This window comes from Falco cherrug, chromosome 1 (assembly GCF_023634085.1).
Source record: "Falco cherrug isolate bFalChe1 chromosome 1, bFalChe1.pri, whole genome shotgun sequence".
NCBI classification, from domain to species: Eukaryota; Metazoa; Chordata; class Aves; order Falconiformes; family Falconidae; genus Falco; species Falco cherrug.
In genome coordinates this window covers 109,586,399-109,612,286 of record NC_073697.1, presented here as the reverse complement: position 1 = coordinate 109,612,286, position 25,888 = coordinate 109,586,399, and the positions used below count along the sequence as shown (strand labels likewise).

The 25,888-nt window shown below is 38.1% G+C and overlaps 1 protein-coding gene across 1 annotated transcript in view; it reads right to left on the bottom strand.

Annotated features, from left to right (window-relative positions):
* The window catches only part of ULK2 (unc-51 like autophagy activating kinase 2), a 40,276-nt gene that overhangs the window by 5,228 nt on the left and 9,160 nt on the right, over positions 1–25,888 (bottom strand). Inside the window, exons 4-23 of the mRNA XM_027806122.2 lie at positions 22,135–22,167; positions 21,722–21,758; positions 20,025–20,198; positions 18,836–18,909; positions 17,771–17,872; positions 17,359–17,417; positions 16,959–17,041; positions 13,734–13,784; positions 13,283–13,371; positions 12,368–12,539; positions 11,369–11,429; positions 11,027–11,119; positions 8,297–8,434; positions 7,102–7,247; positions 6,788–6,868; positions 3,691–3,977; positions 3,372–3,565; positions 2,759–2,868; positions 1,742–1,894; positions 809–1,017 (exon numbers count right to left, since the gene is read on the bottom strand). Of these exons, the coding sequence (XP_027661923.1) occupies positions 809–1,017; positions 1,742–1,894; positions 2,759–2,868; positions 3,372–3,565; positions 3,691–3,977; positions 6,788–6,868; positions 7,102–7,247; positions 8,297–8,434; positions 11,027–11,119; positions 11,369–11,429; positions 12,368–12,539; positions 13,283–13,371; positions 13,734–13,784; positions 16,959–17,041; positions 17,359–17,417; positions 17,771–17,872; positions 18,836–18,909; positions 20,025–20,198; positions 21,722–21,758; positions 22,135–22,167 (2,346 nt within the window). The remainder of the gene's footprint in view (positions 1–808; positions 1,018–1,741; positions 1,895–2,758; positions 2,869–3,371; positions 3,566–3,690; positions 3,978–6,787; positions 6,869–7,101; positions 7,248–8,296; positions 8,435–11,026; positions 11,120–11,368; positions 11,430–12,367; positions 12,540–13,282; positions 13,372–13,733; positions 13,785–16,958; positions 17,042–17,358; positions 17,418–17,770; positions 17,873–18,835; positions 18,910–20,024; positions 20,199–21,721; positions 21,759–22,134; positions 22,168–25,888) is intronic.

Genomic DNA, 25,888 nt, shown 5'->3' with positions numbered 1-25,888 from the left:
CGTTAAAAGGTGGCTGTTGCCAAAGTGTACCATTTAAACTAAACAACTTCAGTTGGAGCAAACAACTCACAGCTTGGTGACTAAGATACTACATGCATAATCTCTGCTGCAAAAAAAAAAGTTAGCTTTCAAAACTAACCAAAAACTCAACTAATCAAAAAATCTTAGCCATATTTATAATCTTTTCATTAGTGATGCTGGTCTAAATACATTTTAAACTCTATCTGTGGGAAGAATACAGTGTACTGTCAAACATTCATGTCATAACATTCAATAGGGATCCAAACACTTTGCAGCAAGATGCGAATGAGAAAACAGAATAGCAATCTGTCTTGAGAAATTTACAGTCCAAGGATAGCATTTTGGTAAAAGACCACCCCAATTTGTGTTTATGAAGTGTCACTCCTCCACACGTTTTATAAAAATATAGGACACTCTTCCCACAAGTAGGATTTAATGTCATCCACTGACTGTGAAAAAGCAGTTAAAAACAATGCCCAGAGGGATATTGCTACTGTCAGCACCCACATCCAGAGACTTGGCATTAAAACAGAGGCCTCTTTGGAAGGCTCTGGTGAACAAAAGCAGTTGTTCCTTTGGTTACCTATTCAAATACACGAAATGCCAGGAGTAACTACCAAAGAGAAATTGGCCATAATTGATACAGCAATATTTTCAAGATCTTAAAAAGGAATATGTGAGACAGTGAAGAGGAAACTACAAAGTGCACTGAGCAGTCCTGTTTTTACCATGTCTCTGTCTTAGCAGCATTATACATTATAAAACATTAAATTATTTTTTTCTATACCTCCATTAAAGTTTCCTCAGGCAATTCAGGAGCTTCAAAAGTGATAAAGCCCTCTAAGCTGGGAGGCGAAGTACCATAAGGCATGTACTTCAGACTCGGAGCTGCCTCGGCTCCCGGAGGAGAAGAACCCATATAAATACCAGGAGGAGAGCCCATATATACACGGCCACTAGTAGAGCAGAGAGACCCTCCAGAACTGTTTGATCCAACTACAAGAAAAATAACACACACATTCAGTCTAATAGGTTGTTCCACCTTGCAGCGCTGGGGCTGCAGATGATAGCAAATGACAAATCAGTAGTCATCACAGATTCACTCTTGGGAGGCTCTCCTCGTTCCTCGCACCACTCTGTAGAGAATGCAAAGGCCTACACCATAATGAACAGTGACGATTCATAAGACAGATTCTGGGAAATGGCTGACAAGGATTCCAAGGCAGAGTCCAACAGTACAGACCAAAGGTTGTGCTATAGCTCATAAAAGCACGCTGCTGCAGACTCCTGCTCATCCTGAGCAAATGAAGGCCTTCACCTTGAGATCTTTGATATCTGGCAACATAGACAACATGCTGAACTGCAGTCAGCTCACACCCCTCGTGTGCTGTGTCTGGTACCATTCACAGCAGCAGGCAAAAATGCAGCATCAGAAGTCTAACTTTTCCTCTCCACCTTTGTCATAGATTTATACCCCCTGTGGTGGAGTAAAGCTGTGTACACAGCATGCTACACACCACTGTATTGTAAGTCTGTGCCTCTGGCCCTCTCTTTAGGAGAGAAAAGGCAGAAGTTATCTGATATTAATCTCTGCTTTACAGAGTACTGTATGGATTAGAGGACCTGCTGTACAAGGCAATAGTCAGGTTACTTGCCCAAGAAGCGGGCAAGCCTAAATACTGCGTTTGAGAACAGTCCATAGTTGTTATGAAAGACTTACCTGAGGTGGTTCTTGTTCTGAGGACCATATGGGTGCAGGTAGGAGGGGTGGCACTGCTTGGAGGGGACCCAACAGTAAACATGACAGCCCGAGAACTTGCCCCACCTCCCATAGAAGGAGGTGCCATTGCAATTCCATAGGCACCCGCTGGAGCTGGAAGAGATGATTTCAGCAAATTAGTCCCTATTACATATATTTGTACCAGTAAGTAATTATATGCAGCAAACTGGAGCACTGCAACACAACATGCTTTGATGTAGCTCCAAGACTTGGACTATTTTGAAGTTCTGAGAGCAAATAAACCAAGCTGAGCGGACAGCCTTGGCGATACGTGAAAAGAGTCAAGATGCAGTCTGCACATATCTTTTTGCTTTCAATCTCTCCCTGTTCTACTCTCACCTAGAAAAGAGCAACAGAGGCTCTCTCTAAGAGCCTGTGGACAACTCGAGTCCTGCACCAAAAGATACAACAGAAAAATTATAAAGGCAGACTATGACAGATCTGGAGGCTAAAGACCAGCCCTGCCTGCAGAACTCATTCCATCTGCTGAAAAATGAGGTGAGAATTTCTGGTGGCCACTTGTAGCAAGAAGCAAGCTGGGGAAGGGAGGAGTAAAAAAAAAAACCAACAAAAAACCAACAAAGAAACACTGACCCAGAATTACATAAACTGGCTTTCATATGAGAACAAGGTAGAATTAGGAAATGAAACAGCCACAAATGTTGTATTAAAAATAAAACCAAACCAAAAAAAATCCAACACCCCCTAGCCAGTATAGGCAGCTGAAATATTTCTGTGTTTAGCACAGAAATAGATATTTTCCTGTCTTGGGTATTTTTAAAGCTATGCTAAAGAAATGGAACATATTCCTTTAAAGATTAAAAGAAGCCTTCCGTACTGAGGCTAAAAATTGTCAGAACCAATTATCAAAGTTGGAAGCAGAACTGTATGTAGTTGGCACTCCATAAAAAAACCTAGCACAAGGAGACAGCTTGGATGCATCAATCTGTTCCTTACCTGTATCCATTGGTCGCTCTGTATTGAGGCTGTCTGTACTGCCTTGATATAACTGGCCGCCAAGGGTAGCCTTCACTTGTTGATCTGATAGCTTCCCAGTACTAACAGACCTGGAGAGAAAAACACAACAAAGTTCTTCAGTAAGATCTTCCTATCTAACTTGCAACTAAGGATGAATTTCAGATTCTTGGTATTTATTACAGAGAATTCTTCAACAGAAGTACAGAAAGTCTTGAAATTTTGCTGTTCATCATGGACCTACTGAAATAGAGCTAAACATAGAGCCCTTTATCTCTTAAAAATCTGTATTGCAAATTTTGGCACATAGATTTTCAAGAAAAAACTGAATGGGCTTCACAGAGGCAATGAAATTCCATATTCAGATAATCAAAACAAAAAAGGGAACTAGACAGCAACACAAAGCACTCCAGGAAGTCCATGCTATATGTGTACACAGTACAAAATGTTTCTCTTGTATACAACAAACCTCAGCATCTCCTTCACAGCTCACTTTTTGCATGCTCTTCCCTCCTCCAAGCTGCTGTGCACAACGTACATTCTTCTGCCACGTTACCTACCCAACTTTACAGGTTACGAATACTCCAGTGCCCACCTGCCAAATGTGGTTTTACTGTGCTGTTCTCCTCCCTGCTTTTCACCTCCTTGGGTTGAGTGGAAGTGCGTGAAATCCCTTGGGTCAGTGATGTCTTTAGGCTGCAGCGGGCCATCTACCAAGCCCTGGCGATTAGCCAGGGCCAGTAAATTCGAGGACGCTTGAGTTTTAGGTATTTTGAAAGGAGCCGTTGCCTTTAAGAGTCAAGACCAAGAATACACACAAAATCCAAAGTTAGAACCCCAAAATACTCTTGAGAATGGTTTCAGGCAGCGTGTTACCATTTCACATTTTACTGACAGCGGCAAACTTCACATACCTTAGTGGGAGAGCCAATGATCGTTGGTAACGGAGTTTTGAACAGCCAGTCTGAACTCCTAGGTGACGATCCCATATGTTTGGTAGGTGATGTTCCCAGGCTACCTGGCCTGCTTGGTTGCGGAGAATGACTGTATCCATACCCAGCATAGGATGGGCATACTGGGTCTGAATGCTGCTTTCTGAGCTTCTGCTTGTTTTGGTAAATATCTGTGAGAGTAGGAGCACTCTGCAACCTTGCTCCCATCAGAAGTGACTGTGGAGACTGAGATGGTGGTATTGGAGAACCTGTGGGGATGAAAAACAATGGACTAAAATTCTACTCGCACTACTTGGAAAACATATGAATGAAGCCCAAAATGCCAGACATCAACATTAAACTGAAAGGAGATGGGACTGCAAATATCGTAAGATATGTTTGATCATCAACTCACTAGATGGCAAGGAGAATGGATTTAGCTTGTTGGCTATTTGGACTAAGGCTACATTACACTGATGAGATGGTCAAACTGCCAAATAGGCAAGATTTCAGGGCGACAGCTGTACTGGCAGCTGCAGCACCTCTGGCAACCTGCACCAAGACAAATAAAGTGGTTGGATTCAGCAGGAATGGCATAACCAATACTGAAATTTCAAGTGCAGCCGCCAAGACTCTAGGTTGAATAGAGGCTCTCAAGTACTGGAATTATGTTCCTGCAAACAAGTGCATGAATGCGACATTGCATGTTAATGACTTGTTTTGTACGTAATGACTTCATTTGCAGACACAAAAGGCAGCTCATCTCATGGTTCCTGCCAGAAAACTAGGTACTAAAAAGAACCAAATTATTCAGATGGAATGGTTTGGGATCATTACTTTGGGCAGCCATTTACTTTCTAGTCTGACAGACTGAATTTTTTCAAAAGCTTACTATGTACAAAGGAAGTCCACACTCAAGCACGAGTGCAAAGTTTCTCCTGAAGCAAATGGAGACGGAAGAGCTATAAGCAGTCACTTAAACAGAGGGCTTTGGGGTAAGATCTCTTATGAACATCTCACCTACTCAAAGATGCCCTTCCTCTGTCAAAATAAGGAACCTGAAATTGAATGAAAATGGTCTCTTCCTTGTGATATTTTTACATCTCACAATGAGGAACTGTGCAAAGTTACAAACAGTACAGAAGACTTCAGCTTTATGACCACAGTTTCCCAGATAAAATGCTTATCTTTGTATCCTCAAAGAACTGATACTGAAGTGACAATTTCACTCACATTAAAAAAACAAAACAAAACAAAAACCAAGAGAAAGGCAAAACTGAAAATTAACCATAGTAACTAGGGTAAGTTTTTTAAGAGCTGGCCAAGACAATCTTCTGAGATAGGCTGTTTCACAAATGTATGCTCAAAAAACCATCACAAGCTTCTTGCAATTTGCTCACTAAAGTGCCCAGCTGTTAAGACACATCTTTCAACCTTTTTAAACCTATGCTTTTGCTAGTTAGATTTTGAATGTGAGCTACTTCACCTTCATTTCATTCTACTCCATTAAACATTATGTTTTAGAATAGCCTTTCTGCCTGCAGCTCCAACAGAGGGATCAAGTCTATTTCTCATTAACTTCCCAGCCAAGAATTTACTTGGTTTGAAATCCCTCTGCTCGTCTGTCTCATAGCATTGAAAGCCCCCACCCGTTGTTTCAGAAACTAGTCTTAAATCTCACTGGTTACTGTTCTAGTGTCATTGCCACCACAGGGAAGTCTTCTGAATTAGAAGCTACATCACAACTCTGTTCCAACAACATCTTCAGTCCTTAGAAAAATCTCAGTACAGCTGACCTCACTTCACCCAGAAATGAAAGACAGCTTCCCATACCCATTTAAATGCTGAGAAACAGACTTGCTGCAATTTGTGGTATTTTACAAATAGAAATACCACTGCACCCATTTGAAATTAAGACATAAAGTCAAGTAGGGAAAGAACACAGGAAACAGATGAAGAATTGAAACATTAAAAACCCTTACAGCCATCAAAACAGCACTGTGGTATGTTACAAGTCAGTTGGACACTGGCAGAAGGCACTAAACCAAGAGCCCTATAATATTCTATCCAAAGAAAAGATGCGACAAGAAAAGCATACACACTGCTTTGTATTTTCTTCACACACATCCTTTTTTAAGAGAAGGGACTACTTCAGATCTGAGGATTCATTCATTCCTTATCTTTTGTTAAGACTGCCAATAGCACAGCAATTGTGAAGGCAATTTTTGAGACACGCCATAGAACTTATTTCATATGGATGAAACCATTCCCAGATATTTGAAATATGCCTACTCCAAAAAATAAAGGCTCTATCATCTCCAGATGATTTTGGGAAGTATTTAAATAGGGGAAAAACCCACACTGCAGTTTCAACACCACCTCATAGAAAGTCAAAATAAAAAGTATAATTTGTATTTTAGTTAAAAAAGAAAATGCACCCAAAATGTGATAGAACAAAAGAACATGCTGCTGAATTGCATATTTTTATACCCAATACTTCTGGCATTACAGTGTGATTCCATCTTTAACAGTCTCAGAATGTTTTCAAGTCCTATTCCTCCCTGATCACTCCCCGCCCCCCCCGCTGGCATGCCATAATAATTTATGACTTGCAAAGCTTACTGAATGCTTAGCAACGCTAACATCAGATCCCAGTCAATTTCCTAAGGGAATGATGAAAACGTGTTGCATGCTGTACACTGGTAGTTCTTCCTCCTTTTTCTGAGGACTGGCATGACAGAGCTAATCTATCAAAACCAGATTCTGAGAAGCATGTTACTACCATTCATTACAATCCATCCACTTCCATCCCTGTTTAAAGACAGGCATTATCAGAGTTGCTTTTTTGTCTTGAGAAAAATAAGCTTCAGTTGCTGTCTTATTGTGTAGGGAATTAGTTATGGGAAAGGTGTCTTGATACAGCCACAACTGGGCTAGGTTTCTACACAAACTCCGTGCACCACTTACCCAGGGTCTCCTATTAACCCATACTAAGGCAGTGTTGGCTCTCCTCCCCTTCACAAAACACTGTAGAAGATTTATCAAGATACTACTGGTTGCATTGTCCAAAGTCACTCACCTGAGAAGTTTCTACTCCTTGAATCATGTCCTTGAAGTTGTCCACAACAACAGTGTCCAAGCTGCTCAGGTATGGTTCCAACTACGCAAACAAAATCAAAATGTGAATTTAAACTTTATACTTCACCTACAAATGAAGGTAAAGCAAAATAAAACCTAGTTAGTTTGATTCTGTGTGTCATTTACCAGAAATTATTTCTGCGAATATGACCTATTTGGGGAGATTTTGGTTAAGATAATTTCAAGCAAGAATTAGTGTTCTGAATTACTGCTCCAGATAAACACTTTCTAATTGCTAAGAATTTATGGGCTTACCTAGTGGTGAAGGAGAATACGGTCTAGAAGATCCTGTGGATAACCTGCGCCCAACACCCTGTGCAGTGTCAGCTGGTACTGGAGAACAGGAGCCCATCTTCATGAAGCCCATCGGGCTAGTATTTGAGCGTCTCACAACTCCAGCTCTAACAAGGTGAAAAGAATGGTTACACACACACACTATAATAACAGTGGTTCCTTGAAATAAGCTCCAGAATCTCCTAAGGAGGATAATGATCAGTTAAAGAAAATACTGGTATTTAAAGAGAAAGCTATGACACTGAAGCTTATTAAGCTAATAACTTAAGCTAAGCTTCCCATACCGAAAACAAGCAAGATTTAGTTCACTTTGTTCACGTTGACTTTTTAACTTTCAACACTATAATAGTCTGTTAACTGGAGAAAATTGAAAGGGATAACCCTTAGTACACAGAGGATTCCTAATATTCTAACAACTTTATCATTAAATTTTTAATTTCACAATCAAGTGAAATGTATTGCTGTGAATGCCCGTTTTTATGTCAACAAGCTTATGACAAAGTTTTCACACTGGGTCTGGTATACAGGTCAGATAACTGAAAAAAGATTAAGGGAAAGGCATTTCCCCAGGTATAGCAACTATTATAAAATCAAAGATCCTGGGAAAAAAATGCAAGGAACCACAGCATTTGTTTTTGTAAAGATCTCCCGAGTTTTGAGTAGTCTGTTTCTGAGTCTGACCTTCACCATCCTGATCCACAAGTCAGAGAATAAATCTGGCACACTAGAGCTTTGTAATAAAACAAGCTAGTTAACTAACATGCCAAAAATTGTTTCCTTGATATTCTACAGAACAATGCATTCATCTCATCACTACATGTGTGAAAACAAACCATAACTTATTACTGACTTTCTAGTTTATGATGTAGTGCCATATAATACACAAAGAGAATTAAAAAGAGCAAGATTTCATCTTTTTACCTTCTTGGGTTGCATCTGAGTGAAAGAACAAGCTCATTTTGTTTTCATGGAAATTTCAAGTGCCCATCCAACAATCTTGAGATTGTGAAGTACTATTATTTGTTACCATTAAAATGCCTCTTTAGTATGTTTTTGTGCAGAAAAAAAATGACATCAGCAAGAAGACACGGACATCTGTCAGGGTACAAACACAAACTAGAACAAAGAAAAAGAAGTTTAAAAACCTCAAAGTCACCTTGGTGATCCGTGGGGGTTTGACACGGGGCTGGCAGTAGAGGAGAGGTTCTGTTCTATGCGCTGGTAATTCCGTAGCTGAGTGGGAACTGGGATAGGTGCCGTTTCGCTGCGGGGGGATACCGAAGGCTGGCAATGCCTGAAGTTGGAAAGTATGGAGACAGGAGATGAATATAGGTAGACAGGTCTCTCTCCAAATTGTACCACTCTTGAAATTTCAGGGAAATCTAGGAAACAGGCAAATAAGCTGCTCCTGCACTCCTTGCATGCAATATGATCTTAGCTTGTCCTAATCTAGCTCTAACACTTAACAGCAGGAGATCAGGAACTATTCGTTAGTACCTGCCTTTCTTACACTGGCTAGTATCTGATGGAGCTGAGAGTGCAGTACTAGCTGAAGCACTTCGTCACGCATCACAGTGATCTACAGATCCCTCTGACTTCCTGCCAATTAGCCCGCTCTGTTTACCACGCTTCAAAATAGCGTTCTAGGAAAACCCACTGTGCTAAGAACAGGAAGTTCAGCAGCAGGGCTGGAATGTGTACAAAAGCCACTAAAGCACAGAGATATCCCAAGAGACACCGTGAACTTGCAAAAGGAAAACATGTTATGTAACCAACCCCTGACAAAATGACCAAAACCACACACCTGAACATTAATCCACAGACGCAAGCTACAGATTAGCATTACCCAAGTTCAACTGGAGTGTCAGTGACCAGGCTTACCTCAACGCACTATCTGATAAGGGAATCAAACCACTGCAACGTAATCAGTTACCGATGCTTTTAAAGGAAGACAGAATTCAATGGAATGAATTTCAAAGGAACGGGCTTTTTGGAAGATAATCGGTTCAGTATCTGGTCCTTTATTGACCACCTCTTCACAGAAAGAGGATAAATTCTTGCGGGAAATGTGAAAAGTGTTCTATCACAAACTTTAGAAAACAAGCAGCCCCAGCACTTGCTGCACAGCTACAGCTGAACAGAAATCTGGGTTTCTGGCTGTCTTTTGAGAATTAAATACTACCTCCTAATATGCATAGAACTTCCTTAGCAAAAGAAGGAAGTTTGTCCTTTTATTACCACCTAGTTTCTAGATACAATACATATGTGTGCAGAGCTGTGTGCAAATCTTGTTTCTCTGAGATCCAGAGAATAAAATTAGCAATTAACCACAGGAGAATGAACTGTCTCTACCTATTCTTCCCATTCTGGCTGGAGCCTGAAAAGTGTTTCAGGTTCTTCTACTTGACATAAAGCAGCTAACTATGAGTACAATTCATTCAGTTTGATCAGCTAATCAGAAAAATTAACTGTTTCATAGGGTATAACCTTTTGTAAAAAAAAAAAAAATATCACACACAACAAAAGAACATTTCTCAGGAAATAAAAAACCAAAATCCAAAAGTAGCATCTTGTAGACTATCAGACACACACTCTGCTTCCTTCAGACCGTGCCCCAAGCAGCCAGTTAGTGACTAAATTTACTCAACCAATAACTAAACCATTATAGTACAAACACTGAAAGTGTGAACAGTAGACACCTGTTTCTAATCACACGACCGTTTAGCTCTTAACTTAGCAATGTACAGATACCATAACCAGCATATTTTCATAAAACAAGCAACTCTAAGAACTGTGACACCTGGCACAATTTAAAATAGGAAATTACAGTGTATGTTGTACATGGCCAATCCAGAGAAAATGGATGTTGACAGACAAACCATCCCCATTATCTGCCCTTAAGCATAAGAGGTAAGACCAAAGCTGTATTGATAGCCCATGTCAGCAGATTACAGAAACTGCACAAAGATCAGCACAAAGTAGCAATCTTTTCTTGTGACAAGCATTTCTAAACAAATAATGCTGACTTGCAGCCCTGTAGTATTAACATAAGCCAAAAATACACCGAACATAATAGCTTTATTCCACATTTAGCCACTCATCCTCTTTCTATTTGTACTGAAAACATTATGAAATTCATTGCTTGGTCAAATGGCAAATCTAACCCTTTTGTTTAGATATTACATGTGTAGTTAAACAGCATGATTATGCTTTACATTTTCCAATACAATACAGGAAATATTTCAGCCACCACTAATGAATATCAGTTCTATTTCAAACCAGCAGAAACTTAGTCTACAACCATGCGGAAGAAAGAGGACTTACTAACAGTCCTGCTGATGGAAAAGCTGCAATACATGTTTAGTTCTTTCATGTGGCTTCTTTGGTATCTTGTGAGACACAAAACACAAAATTCACAGTAACTGCTTGCACAGAAGCCACACCCAGCTACCAGCCACAAGACAATCCAGCCACGAGACACAAATCCATAGCAATCTGGGCTTTTTAAGTTCCTCTTTCTCTCACAACTTTTTAAAATGCATACTGCATTCAACAACTTGATTTACTAAATGAAGACTCTGTTGTGCTTCCTAACACCAAAAAGGCCAAGCCAGTTATGTCTCTGAAGTTTCTGTTTTCAACCAATTCAAAATTTAAACAGAAGAATGCTCTTCTTCCTTAAGAAAATCTTGCAGAGATGCATCAGAGCCAGAAGTTAGCTATGCAACCGTCAACCATTAGAATTCATAAAGTGTAGAGAGCCTGAAAAAAGCAAGTCTAGCTTCTACTTCAGTTTCCAGTAGTCATTCACTACTAAAAACCCCCGAAGATATAGTAGCAGAGAACCTTTCTATAAGATAGGAAATACTAAGCTTACAGCACACACCTGTTAGCTGTGCCAGAAGTAGTACTTCGAGAAGAGGCTGAGGATGGTTTCTGTACAGTTCCTGAGCTTCCAGAAATAGTTAACGGTGACTGCCTGTGAAAGCAAAAACCACTGTCAAAAGACAGGTCTTCACATCAAAGAAACTATCTACTTTGCAGCAAAACTTTATGAATTTGAGCTGTTTACATATTGCTATTAAATTCAACTTGGCATATTAATCTTTAAGAAAGTCCACACACCTATGTAAACGCATCACTGCCAAAACCCCAGCAACCCCTTCTACAGCTGCAGCATCAATTTTAGAACATGAGACTTCTTTTGGATAAAGCTCAGCACACCTACCCGCCACACATCAAGAACTCGCTGGAAGCCCGCCTGCCAGCTGCTCCCAATGGCATATCATCTACAGTAAGCAGAAGAACACATTGAAAATCAAAGTAATGAAGCAGAACCTTAAAAAAAAAATCTCAAATATTACTGTTGTAGAAATAAGCACTTCTGGCAAACTTCTGTCAACATGTAAAAGTTTTCCACAAACTGTTTTTTGTATGAAAATACCTCAAACGTGACCACCAACAGAAATGTAACTGTGGAAGGCAATTCTTTAGCAGGTTTTTTTGTTGTTTGTTTTTGATGGGGTTTTTTTGCTATACTAATTATGATAATTTTGAAATAAAATCCTTTGTTTAAGAGTACAAAGTATCAGCATTGGGAAATTTATAATAAAGAATGCCAGAAGCCCTTCAGAGATCAACGCATTAATTTAGTCAAATATTTAACATGAGTTGGTGACATATAGAAAATGGCTGACTAGCTTCTTAGTGGCAATTCAGATTTGGATAATGTCATAAAGTGGCAGCATGCAATATGCAAGTCTTTCTATTTTTAAGTCTGGTCTGATGCCTTACCTTTCATGTTAAACATTTTTTATGTTTTTACTTGCTGTTGTTAATTATCTAAAGCTCTACAGCATGGACTATAGATGCTCAGTTAGTCTGGAGGTAGCCAAGAGCCTGCTTCCACTAAGAGAATCCCTGGGCTTCTTACCAGCAATTGTTTACAACTGACTTTTCTTCTACTGCCAAACCCCAATACTTTCCATGACTTTAAATGCCCATGGTATCTTTGGCTTATCTGGCTACTCAGTTGAAGGTGATAACGTTCCAGACAGACATGCAAGTGTACCAAACAGTCTCCCTTCAAGGAATAATCAAACTAAAGAAATCAGTTCCAATGTGAATTAAGACACATTTAGAGAAAAAGAGCCAAAGAATAACAAGGTGTAAAGGTATGTTGCAAGTGGAAAGTATTTTAAAATGTAAAAATAAGGAAGGTTCTTACATGAGTGGTCTGAAGAGATATTGTGTGGGACAAGAACAAAGTCATCTGTGTCACAAGAGGAGTTCTTGCTACTGGTACTGGCAGAGTCTTTAGAGACTTGGAGATAGTTAGGAGGACCCAATGGAGGTGAAGACAAATTTTCTTCTTGAATATGCTGCATGTCTGGCAGAGACTGGGGGGTAGGGTAGGGGTGGGGGGTTGTTGGTAGAAAAAAGGAAGTAAAAAAAAAAAAAAGCCACATTGTAAAACCAGCGATTCAGAATATAGAATTGCTCTTTTAACTATGAAGTTTCTAAAGTAAGAATCATCACTACCTTTGACACACAAAAATACTCCCATCAACAAAAAAACAAACAACCAAAATACAGCCCAAGATTTAAGTATTTAGAAATATAAAATGTATTTGAATTCAGACATTTCAAATACTGGATAACCTTGCAGTTTCAATTTAGACAGTCCTATATTAAATAGGCTGTGAATGTAAACAATTGTAATTCATTCAATCATTCCACGCACATCTTCTAAATACCACATAAAATTAAAGTCATCAGTTCGTATCCGTATAAGGGACCTTAACCAAGAAGGCCAATACAAAAATTACCTGTAACACTCGCTATATTGCAAACCATACTAGCACATCTAAAAGATTTGCCACTCTAGCATCTGATATGTATTTTTTTTCTTTCACAAAAAAGAAAAACAACAAAAACCCACAAAGTACAACACAAGGAGCAAGAGAGAACCAAAATGTTAATGGTACTCCTCTAGCAAAAGACAGGGGCATTCCTTGCTCTGTGCTCTTAAACATGACAGTTTTCACCGTTCAAGTACTGAAAGATCTAAATTTCAGTAAATCTTGGCTAAACATTACAGAAAATACTTTCCAGAGATTGTTCTGTAAATTGGAGAACTTACTGGAGGAGAAGCAAAACGGCATGAAGGAGAGCTACCACAGGAACTGCCAGAGACTGAGCCTGCATATGTGGGTACTGGTACAGGACAAGCTAGAAGGAGAAAAAAAATAATGGGACTAAGATTTTGCAAGGCTGAGTTTCCAACAAACTCATTTCCTTGCTGCTTTTCATTCATGAACTCTTACACAACTGAGAAGCACAGCACATCCTTAAACACACAAGGGTATTTAAGTTCAATTGAAATGTCAAAGGAACTAGTAAATAAGTATCACATTTCAGTCTAGCATAATACAAAAAAGATTCAACATCTAGGCTTACAATAGAGCACAACAACAGTCAGACTCAGGAACAGATCTCATAAACACTTAGTGTGGTATCTGGCAGATCTTTCTCCCTTCCAGTCCCCAACATTCATCATTCACACAAATAAGTGGAAAAACTAAACTACTTACATTTTTTGACTGTTGAAATCTGATCCAGGAAAGGGTGGTTGAAAAATGCTTCTGTAGAACAAGGAACAACAACCATTGTGAGTAAACGTACAAATGACATAGAATTTACAGACTATATTGCAGATGGCAATAAATGGTTGCCTTCCCAGAATCAATATTTCAGAGCCAGAGGGTGAAAAGCTTATAAAAGATTGAAGTCTTCTATGTTATATGTTGCTATAGTATTTGGAAAGGAAGCAAAAATCAATTTAATAACTTCAAACAACAGACAGCAAGGCAAATCAGACTGAATTACCGAAGGACATTTTATGACTGCACTTAAGGAACATGTACACAAGAAGCCTTCCTATACTTCTCATGAAATCATGTTCTCTGTGTTCAATATTGTACTATTTCAGTTTGAATTTGCTCTTCAAAATGATGAGCATCTCTCACATCAAATACTGAAAGTATTCTCATTTCTGCCTTGCTCAAGGACTGATGCTTATTTTTGAACCCATAAAGCTACTCCTTAGGTGGCCAAAAAATCGCAACAGACCAGCAGCCATTCTCCTTCCCACTTCCCACCAGCAGAACACAACCTGTGCAGCCGGTTCATAGCGTAATGCAGAATTAGACACAATTTCTTTAATGATTTCCTCAGTTAACTTGTTCTGTTACAATAGAAACATTGCATTTGTTGTAAATGGATATGCTAAGATGCATTTAATTGACTTGGCATAACCAGTTGGCTAGCAGTTTACATGGGAAGTTTTATTCTACAAGAAGCAACCTTCAGCTAGTTCAGGGAAGCTGAGGGTTGGTGGAAGCCAGCAGCTGAGCTTTGTGAACTTTACTGGGGAAAACCAATATTGTTCATCAGACCTAAGGAAATAACAAGGAAAAAAACTAAAAGAATCTGAGGCCTGCAGTATCTCCTCTTCCTTCAACAACACTTTCTTCCATGACCTGATAAGGAAGGGAGGTTAGCTGTAACGCAAGAACAATGTAATGATTAACTTCAACATGAGGATCAGGTGTTCCTGAGCTTTCGTACAACACCTGCTGTTCTACTTTATATTGCTGGAAGATCAACAAGATTTCCAATGCTATTTTTACTTTAACAACAGGCAACTGGGCTCAGTTGCACACTCTCCCTTTCACTCCCTTTGCTAAGCACATTCCAGAGCAGCCCCTTTGAGGCCCTTTAAGTGGCTCAGCCAAGGAAAACATGACTTTCATCACTACCATTCTGCTTTCTATTTTTCTTTCTAGCACAAATGCATTCTCCCACTACCACAGATGATACAATGAATCTCCCATGTTTGAAGAAACTGTAGGGGATCAGCACACCTAGAGTGTGAAGTGGAATCAATTACTCAAAGTCCACGTTTGTGATGTATTAATTCTTCTACACATAGATTTATATACTGACCTCTGAATACTGTCACTAATATCTGGGACATTTTACCCAATTATCATTATTTTTTTCTGGATATGACTTCTACTTAAGTTTTTACATACAGCAGTTAAATCAAGTTACATCAGTCACATCCACACACAAAGTGCCATGTCTGGTTCTCAGAAGAGAAACACCTTAATTATGCTAGTACTGATGTTTTAAATTCCAAATTGCTAAAACCAAGTTTGATATTTCTCGGAGCAAAACTCAGCAGGAATTTAAAATTTTTTAAAAAAAAAAAAAAAAAAAGGATGCAGCTATGAGAGAGTCTTGATCTTCAAGTAAAGAACTAAAACACCTTACAAATTGAATTGTTCTCTCTCCACAGCCTAACAGTCGTCTTATCACGAATATGCAAGGACCACTTGTGATGAATGAGTCAATTTGTGTATTTCAGTACTGCATCAAAACTAAGCTTGCATGCATAACAAGAGCGCAATGGGGAAGTCTCATTAAGCAGAAACAAAAATATAGCATGTCTGTCTTTGGGATGCAACTCGCCCTAGGATCTGAGCATCACAAGAGCTAATAGCTTATGGTGAGGAAAGCACTAGGTCTTATCTACAAAGAGCACGAAGAGACTTTAAGGTTTAGGCTCCTCCTCACCATTCCATAAACTCAATAGGTCACCTATCTTGTTGCTAAAACAAACCCCAGTAATAAAGCACATTGCTATTGATATAAAATAGTAACAATGAAAAAGATAATTTAGCTAAGTTAGCTTTAATTAACTAAAACTTTAAGATTAACATTTCCTGGCAGCTATGACAAACAGTGCTACAAAATTTAAAACAACCAGCATGAATAACATGACATACAAGATGCAGCTAAGAACAACTAATTAAGATTTAACTTTTCAGTGGTCATTTTTTAAAAATGCTGTCTGAGTTTTCATCTAAAAAGAAGAAAAAAGCATTACTAATTTTGCAGTAATAGGTAACCAAAACCCCAGCAATAAAAAGGCTTTTTGAGACCAAAGAGAGTAAGTAACAGACAGTGACTTACAGTTAAGTACAAAGAACAACAAATTTAAACTTTATTCCTGACTAATTTTGAAGGGCCAACAGTTGCAGCCAGTTTGAATGATTCAATAGTACCAGTTTGAGGCCTTGAAATCTTAAGAACAATGTTCTGCAACAAAGATCTCCAGCTAAAGAGAAGCAGCCAAACACAGCAGTAATTTGAAGCCAAACGAGTTCACTTTTGTTAAGAGGGTATCCATATAGTTTGTACTAGGGTTTAACTTCCCAATTAATGCAAAATGCAAAACCCCCAGACATTGCAGTGATGTTTAACAGACGGCAAAATTCAGTCACTGCACATTTTAAAAATTCTAGGACTTAATGAAATACAAAGATACAACTGTTGTTCCAGTACTTTGTTATGTTTCTGCAGCCAACACTACATGGAGATCAGAGATGTCTGTTCCCAGTCTGACGCCTAAACACCAGTTAAAGCAAGAGAAATAAGACTGTGACATGAAATTTAAGGTATATCAGGTACCACTTTGTGGGCAAAAAAAGGCCACAATTGAAAGCAGTAAATTAATTTATATTTCATTATTCGTCAACAAAGTCATAATTTTTTGTGCACCACAATACTGACTGACAGCCATTATCTATTGATTTATTTTGGGTACTATACGTACTTTATGATAACTGAACAGAAAAAAGTACTTCACTTTTCATGTAATTGGCTGTAGACGAAAGGTCAAGACAGTTATTCCAGTCACTTGAATACAACCAGCACGGAAAGTCAAGAGAGCAAAAGGAAAAGTTACATACCAAAGTCCATTCTGTCTTTTTGGTTTCTCTGAAGCAAACCCAACAGCAGATCAGCCAGGTAAGCTGACGTTTCCCTAGGAATACTGCACACAAGAGGAAGTAAAACATGCATTACATTTAATGCATGCATTAAATAATGCATAGCACGTTAAATTTCAGGAAGTCAGCATTCTGCCACATCCCTCAATCTTCACTATACATGCTCGATAACCTTAGTACAGGACCCTTTCAACTCAGCAAGGCACAATGAAGGTAAGATGCAACATGAGTCACTGGTATCATACAACATCCTTGTTTATAGATAGCAACATCAAGTATTTTTATGAATCCCGGGCATTCCCAAAGATGAAAAAGCGTTCAGTCAACAAATGTAAGTGAGAGGAAAGGCACAGTGACATACCTAGGAATCAAATTCCTGTTCTTTTCATAAAACATTCTCAAATCTTGAGGACTATTGGCCTGTCAAATAAAAATGTACATTAATTAAAGTTCAGTTTCACGGAGAAAAGAGCTTTCGTACCTATGCACACATGCACAGAAAGGAGGGTTTTGCTTATGGGCCTGAAAGGAGAAAACCCCAAGCACAGCAGTGACTTCAGTACTGGGTATCGTTATATATTTCCCTGGGCTTGAACACACTGATCTCGTAGACCAAGCATAAGCAACTTCTCCCTTGGTATCCTCAAGTGATCTGGCCTTCAAAGCATCGACACTACACTCAGACATCACTACTTCTGTTTTCATGACTGGAAGGAAAAAGTCCTAGGAATTTCCATGAGACTAAAAAGTGGAAAAGGAAAAAAAAGTCTTACCTGAAAAGGTGGTTTTCCAACAAGACACTGATAAATCACAGTTCCTATGCTCCACAGGTCTGCTTTAGCATCATAGTGTTGAGACATAATCACTTCAGGGGCCTGGAACGAACAGCAAAATCTCAGAAGGGAAAAAAAAGAAGCAAAGCCACAGCCATACGAATTCTGCAGTTGTTCTGTCAGAGCAGTATAAACAGACTATACTAAGACAAAATGAACTTTTTAATCTGCATTACATGGCTTCTAACAGTTCTATCTAAAATGAAAGCTAGTTTCAAAACCACAGAAAACTGGAAAAGTTGATGTTCTAAAGAAAGCACCTAGTGATGGGCATGTATGGGGACAAGAGTTAAGTGTTATTTACTTGGTTTATGCAGCCCTCCTTGTGGATAAATAACTAAGCATTTCGTAACGAATACCTTTATCACCATTTTACATATACAGAAACAAGACAAGGGAAAGGAAAACGATCTTCCCATGATCATACAGCACAGTAGTGGTAGTGCCAAGGTCAGACAGTTCAGTGCTCAACTGGCTACCACACTACTTAGTAAAAATTAATGGCAATTAACTCAAAATTGTTTTCTTTAAAAAAAACCAAACAAACCCACATGTGAGATAATACATTAAATAACTAGAATGAAAACAAGTAGGTTTTTTAACTACTAGTGTAAAGTCTATATTTGATCACTTTTTATTTTCTATGAAACTGGGAAGGAGATAATGCCCCATTTCAGGAAAAAAAAACTTATGTAAGTGGGAATGAAACTACTTTGCAAAAAAAAAAAAAATCAATGCTAAGATGTATTGTTTTTTAATTCTCTAAGATTTTTCCTCCCTGCAGCACAAAGAAATGTTCAATTTCTCTCCGATTTTAATAACCGTGACCTCCAAATCACAAGAGAAAAAGGAGCCAGTAAAACTATGGAAAGGTGAATTGCATGCTGCCCCTAATACTTTTACAGCAACATTAGGCATTTGCCGATCTGCAGGCAGCAAATTACTTTGTTCTGGTAGGAGAATGTTTGCGATAAGCAACATAATCTGAAATATACTGTCACTTACCATATACATAGGGGAACCACACAGAGTTGCAGCCATCATGTTGCTATGCAGATAACGAGCAAAACCAAAGTCAGCTATGTAAAGAAACACATTTGTCAATTAAAAGAAAGATAATTTTCAAATCTAGAAATTATCTGTCTCTTATTGAAAGCTGCTACAATTACTAGTTAGAGAGAAAAAGACAGGTATAACATATAGCCAGCTACACATAATAGTAAAATCTGTGTTACATGGAAAGAATAATGTATTATCTCCAAAATAGCAAGCCAAGAAACAGCAGTGGCATCATTTGCACAAACTACTGCTCAGCCATCTCTCCAGCTGCAGAGCATGCTCTCTGGCATCAGCAGGAAAGGATTAAAGTCAGTGGCTAAATATAAATGGTTCATTAAGAGTGATGAACATACAATCTGCTTCAGCAAAACCACATCAGGTAGAAGTTTAAGTCATCAAGTTTCAGATGCCTGAATTTTCCACATAGCATCCAAAACTATCAAATAAGGACAGCAAGAGAAGTTTTGTCTCCTCTGTGCTGTTCAGAAGATGGAGTTGGAAGAGATCTCAGATTCTGGTTGAGCAAAAGCATAGAGGGGAAAAAAAAAAAAGTCTTAAAAACAAGGTATTTCTAAATGGACACTTAACAGACAACAATGAGAGATTAAAACTCCCGAAGTGTCCTCTGAAGAAGAGTTTGGTAGTATCCGGAACAGTTGACATCTCTCCCCAGTTACAATGCCAACCCTCCTTCTGCCAAAAATAGGTCATAACCTACATTTCAAAACTTCTCAAATAACCCTTAGGAGGGTCTACCACAAAAAAAGCCAGCTGGAACTGTTACTGGAGTCTCACATGCACGTGGTTTTAAAATGAGCTAAAGGCTACTTGGAAGTTTCAAAGCTTACAGATTTATGTCTAATTAAAATAGTTTAATGCTAGAAACATAAGCTAAATAGGTTTCTTTTTTCTGCAGATTTAATCAGAAAGGTCTTTATGACTCAATCTTTTTTTAAACTGAGAATCTGCATTACAGCATGAAGCTCATCATTCTAGACCTACTGTCTGATTTGCATCAATTTAATACACATCATATCCAGTACAGCCTCTGCACTTCAACTACAAAGAAACTTCTGAGTAGGGAAACAATCCAACAGTGATGAATTACCTTTAGATCAAAGAAAAGCATATTTACCTATTTTGATGCGTATGCCGCTGACACTTGACTTCCTACGACTGGCATAAGACAACAAAATATTCTGTGGTTTAAGATCCCTATGAATGATTCCTTTGCTGTGCAGAATGCGCATAGCTGCTGCAATCTGCTGGAGGAACACTCGGATGGTATCTTCACTAAGAGTTCCTTTAGCTGGAAATAACATACACATTAGCAGATGAGAAAATAAGTATCATTATCTTTGGGCAAAAAGCAATAAAACACACAGTGATCAAATGCAAAAACAATGAAGACAACCAAATAATAGTGAATTGCATTCAGAACAATCCAATCTCCAATGTTTTTCTATGAATGTATATAGAGTCTCAACAACATACACATCTCCATGCTTTTAGGCTAGCTACAGTACTCTGAATTACCTGTTTTTACAGTAGTTTTTCAACTTGGTAGCACAATAATTGTAAAACTTCTCAATCCCCATTAAATCCTAAACTTCCTAAAAAGGCAAAGGAGCCAAGAAATAAAAGAACTTCACAGCTTAGAACATTAAATGTATTTACAATCATGTTACAACCTGGAGCTCTAAAATTTGTGCTTTAAATAAATTATAGGGATTGCAGATAACCATTCTGCTTAAAAATTTCATCCATGATAAAACTCATTTTGAAGGGAACAAATGACGATGTACTTTTGAAAGTTTTTTCAGAAGGTATTATCTCATTCTGCAGTCTGAAAAAGTACTAAATGCGGGAGCTTGATTACACTGTATACTTGTCTTCCCAGGGATTTTAACGGGAAGTACATTAGGCTTTTAATATACACAGTTACCATAACAATAGCTCTTCACAAAAAAGATTCCTTCAACATGCTGAGATACAAAGGCAAGTAGAAAAATATTTTCATCAAGAAAAATATGAAGATTAACATCTCTCCTCAAACTTTTTTTTTGTAATAAGAATCCATTTGTCATGAACTTCTGTGTTCACTTTGGACAAAGCCATGTTGAAGGGCAAAATCTCTTCTAAACCAGAACTGCCTCTTCGTAGAAAGCATTATTACATAAGTAATTCAGTATTTTTAAGTTCACATCTTGGAAAAATAAGCAAGTGGAATCAAAACACTGGAAGCAGCCCCCCAAATAAGACTTTAGAAATAGAAAAGAGTATATTTTTCAGCATGCTACTTATGATTAGCTACATCTTCTCCCTCATTTACAAATAAGGGAATGTTACATTCTACTGTTTTGAAAGTAGTGGCAAAAAGCTTTTTCTGTCTATGCATTATTTTATTCACTTTCATTGCTACTTTGTGGGGTTTATTTGCAAGTATGAGTGGCATTTAAAATCACTGGGAAATATTTCAAAATAAATGCAAAACCTTATTGTCTTCCAGCAGCTTCAAAATTTAGTTTTCAAGTTCTCAGTGTGGCATAAAAACACACAACAAACATCGCTCTGCTGCTGACCTTGACTGGAGATAGAGTACAGCACTAAATGGGTTCTGAGCAAATTGAATTACTCTTATAAAGAGGGTACTCTAAAAAAAAAAAAAAATCACACACACATGCATTGTGGAATTACACAAGTTCCATGAACAGAAAAACATTTAAACCACAAGCGAAAAAATCTCAGGTAAACACCAATGGATTACAGGAATGCAGAATATAAACATGTAATACAATAGCTTCTTAACAGGGAAATACAGTAGTCAATTACCTTGTAAGTAATCTGCCAAATCCCCACCATTGCAGTACTGTTAAAAAGAAAGGTTTTTATTTAAAACACCAGCACTGAAATACTTGCTATATAATTTTTACTGTGTAATCTTTTCAAGAAAATTACAACATCTTTTTCACCTGTTGGCCTTAAAATTGGTTTGTCAGTTATTTGTAATTAATAATTTGAGGTGTGACACTTCATCAATACTTACAGTATCATAAAATGAAACTGAATAATTTATGGAACAAACACTGCTGATAAATTCAGTAGTGCATAGGAAATTAATAATCCAGTTTTCAGAATTGCTTGCTTTCCAAGTCATGGTTATTTTGCAGCTGTGCAAAGAAGGAGTTTTGTCTAAAAATCATCTTTAAAACCATCCAGAAATAAACATGTACGTTAACACATACCTCCATTACCAAAAAGACAGAATTGGGCATTTCCTAAAAAGAGAAGAACAAATCCCATTTAAGAACGTACCAAGACAAAGCCTTTAGTATCTGCTTTAACCAAGCATGACATGAGATTTTTCAATCAACTGAGAATCCTCATGTTAAAGTCAGTTTTAGAGGGTAGCATATATGTACATATATATGTACATTCCCCACCATTAAATATTTCACATTTTCAGAAATATTAGTAAATGTAAAAAAAAAAAAAAATATCACCAGGCAATATCATGAAGACTAAAGTTATCGTTTGAAAGAGCATTATACTCAAGTAACATCAGTTAGCACTGTATGTCACTCCCTTAGCTTTCAACCGCCTTGGACTGCTCTATCAACACCACCTCTATATTAAGAGCCCTTACAAATACATAAATTTTTGCTATCAGACATCAGTGAAATCAATCACTATTGGGACACTTACATTTAGTCAGAACTACACTGGGCAGAATTACAAACCGTAAGCAAGACAATTTGGCTACGACAACCAGTTTTCTAAGGAGGAATTCCAAAGTTATGTTCCCTACTTCCGAGTAAAATAAGCTTTGGTTCTGCCATCTGACAAGCTGAAGGTCAACCAGAAATCACAGAGCAGTTAACTGTCTGGAATAAACCGAATCCCAAACACTATTCTATAGGATAGTTAACTTCTGGAATTATGTGTACTTCTGTGAAGTATCTCCCTCGGCAAGTCACTGGCAGAAGCATGCCCCTGCCATGGACCTAAAAGCCTTATGGCAAAGGTGTGACTTGTTACAGCAGCCCTACTGAGATTTTCCAAAGCACTGAGCTCCTTTGACCTATTTGCAAGCTGAATTCCCTCTCTTGTAACTGGGTAAAAGTTATTGAAAGATAGATTAGCTAACTTCTACTGTAAATTATCTACACACTCCACAAAAATGCAGTAAAAGTGTGCTTAAATCCGACTATAACAAGAACATTCATCTTTTTTACAAAATTTTATGAGGGAAGAAAAAGCCTACCTATGTCAATAATCAACACTGTTTTCCACAAAGTCTCCTGCATAAAATAGTTTTGTTGTGCCTACAAAGTTAAAGACGTTCAGAGACCTTTCATAAAGCATTTTTTCCCTTTGAGCTGACTGAATAAGACTGAAAGGAAAGAAGACAGAACTAGAAGGAAACATAAGGCAATATACACTAAATAGGATAATGTTTTTAGTTACACAGTGTGTTACCTCCCTTTCACTTTAAAATTAAACTTAAAGGTTGACAGTTTGTGGGAAAATATGTTTTTAAGACAGTTGAAAGAAAAGAATGAGATGGCATGCCAGACAAGGCCAGGCATATGCCCCAACTGGAAGTGGAACTGCAGCAGTCTGTATTCTGCTAGCTAGGGTCCAAAAAAAAAATCAAAAGGGACACTGCGTGGCAAAACCAATGCTGTGAACTCAGCCACCGTTCCCAGTGTTTGTATTAAAACCTCAGCACTTGTATTAGAACCTCAGAACATGTTCAAGGACTCAATAACAGGTCAGGCTAAGAAGTTTTAAAAAGAAAAATAAAGTAAAAATGGGCAGGGGAGGGAAACTAACTACCCTAAATATCACAGACAGCACAGGGCACATGGATGGCACAACCCATTTAAAGCACATTTCTACGAATCCATCACAGATACAGATAACTGCAGTAAGCACAGTTCAAGATGAACTGGCTGTTTTAAGGTTAATTCAAGACTGTACTAGGCTGCTTCACTTTCAGGAAGCATTTAGTTTAGCTGTTCTCGTCCGTGTTCCAGAAATGCATTTGAGGTTCTTTCCAGCTCAGAACATCTAGCACATTACAGATGTGTTTACATTTGGAAATTAGCTTCAAAGAAAGCAAGTTTCTAGGAACATTAGTCAAATCTGTTGGGAATGAAAGGCAAGCTCCAACCAATATAGAATATTAAAGCAGCAGCAGATCACATTTCAGGAAGTCCCAATTGTTCAATGTTTCTGTAACAGCTGTGGCCATATGTGAACCATAATTTGCAATCCTATAAATGCCTCAAAACCTAAGCGCATACATTAAAGCAAGAAAAGATAAGTAATTACTTGCTCTATAAATCACTGAAAATACATAATGATAAATATTTGTTTCTTTCTACATTGTTCCTTTGCAACAACATCTTCCAGGACAGAATCTCACTTTCTTCCAGGAATCCCAAGGATGCCAAACAGCAACTCTGAGATCCCAATTTATCAAACTGAAAATTCTGCCAGCTGAGGATCACTTCACTTCACTTAAAGGACAACTGTGATGCATAAAAGAATAACATAGCTAAGAAGCATGGAAACTGCCCGTTCTCCAGTGACAAGAAAGAAGCTCAGCTAGTGGATTTCCACCCGAACATAGCAATCCCATGAATCAGAAATAGATGTTCCACAGCGTCAGTGCCTCCACTACACAACACACTCTGTACAAAAACAGCAGCTTATGGCAGTATGTAATGCTCAGCTCATGACAGACATTATTCATCACAGAACTGAGAGAATGTGTTTTCTGGATTCCCTTGGAAACAAAGTCCTTTCAAATGAAACTGCTCTCTTCAGAAACATGAAGCTGATGATTTGTCCTGTTGTACTAGCTCTCACCTGTTTAAAGAAAGCCATTCCTACAGACCACGCTAGATTTCCCTCAAATAGCATTACTCATCTTTTTTTTGGCTGATACACTTGATTAAAAATAATCAAACAAGTCACTAGGTTAAAGTCATAGTAAGTAAAGCGTGTTTCCTTATTGTATCTTGGATAATCCTGTTTTATTAAATCAGCAGAGCAGATCAGAGGTTTCACAATGAGATTTTCCCAGACTGGTCAAAAGTCCCATCTAATTCATACTGCAGAAGTAGTATTTTGCACAGTACTGGTACCAAGCTCCCCAGCCACATCTGGTCCCAACTCTAACTCATAACCAAACACTTCAATATCCCACCAATGTAAGGTTTAGTTCAAAACAGCTGAAGTTGTTCATCCCTTCACAGCTGCTCGGATTTTGTATTACAGTGCCTGGCCAGCCTGACTGGGAATGTGATCTCCATTTTGGGACCACATTCAGAAAATGCAAGTCAACTCTGTGGATGCATTTTCCCCTTCTAAATTATTTTGCTGCAAAATAAAGCTATCCCTGTCACCATTCCCTAGACTTGTGGTTTCTGTTAACTTGCTAAGCAAAGTGCTCAAAAATGAAAATATTAGTAAACCAGCATGTTTCAGATCTAACATTCAGGAATAAAGCTGACCTAGCAAGGTATTTTAAACCACTTCTTGCAACAGATAACAAATCCTTCAAATATTTACATTGACATACAGATCATAAAATTAATGCAGCCAGGGTTGCCCTGGCCTACCTTCTACCTAGAAAAACAATCAAGCAAAACTAATGTATGTTGTGTTGCAACAATTACAGTTTTGCCCAGCATACCTTGCTTTGTTGCTTAGTGTTCTTGACAAAAACCTGCTTTTGCTTCTTCTTATTCTGAATCTAGGTTTTACTTGCAAGTTGAAGTAACAGATAGCAAAGGTTAATAGGAAACCATTTTACAATTCTGAAAGCTAACAGATAAACCTAATAGAACGAGATTAAGAGACAACGTATTTGCCAAAACTTGCTGTGTTTTAACTCTAGACTTCCAATAGCTGTCTCAAGGAACGTGAAGTTCCAACCCAAATCACAGGCTCAGCGCAGTAGCTCCATTTAAAAGACATTAATTGAAA